Genomic DNA, 247 nt, shown 5'->3' on the forward strand with positions numbered 1-247 from the left:
TATCTTCACACTTACCTATTCTCTCTTCCATACCATCCTGACCATCTCCTTGTTCTTCTTCAATATATTTTTCATCTTCACTCCTTCAAAACAAAACCAGGCAAGGCTGACTTTCTTCAATGGCACTGCGGCTGAACGGGTGCCAGTGGAAGTGTGCGCAGCGGGGAAGTGTGCCACAATGTTTACCCAAGAGGATGGCATCATTGCAACTGTTGTCTGGGCGAATTATGTCGAGAGCATTAAGGTG

General features: G+C 46.2%; 1 protein-coding gene across 1 annotated transcript in view; it reads left to right on the forward strand.

The window, feature by feature from the left end:
- Positions 1-247, forward strand: part of LOC119592435 (murinoglobulin-2-like) — a gene marked incomplete at its 5' end in the record, with an annotated part of 10,056 nt that overhangs the window by 2,190 nt on the left and 7,619 nt on the right. Inside the window, 1 exon segment of the mRNA XM_037941259.1 lies at positions 101-244. Within this exon segment, the coding sequence (XP_037797187.1) occupies positions 101-244 (144 nt within the window).

This window comes from Penaeus monodon, chromosome 30, assembly GCF_015228065.2.
Source record: "Penaeus monodon isolate SGIC_2016 chromosome 30, NSTDA_Pmon_1, whole genome shotgun sequence".
Lineage (NCBI taxonomy): Eukaryota > Metazoa > Arthropoda > Malacostraca > Decapoda > Penaeidae > Penaeus > Penaeus monodon.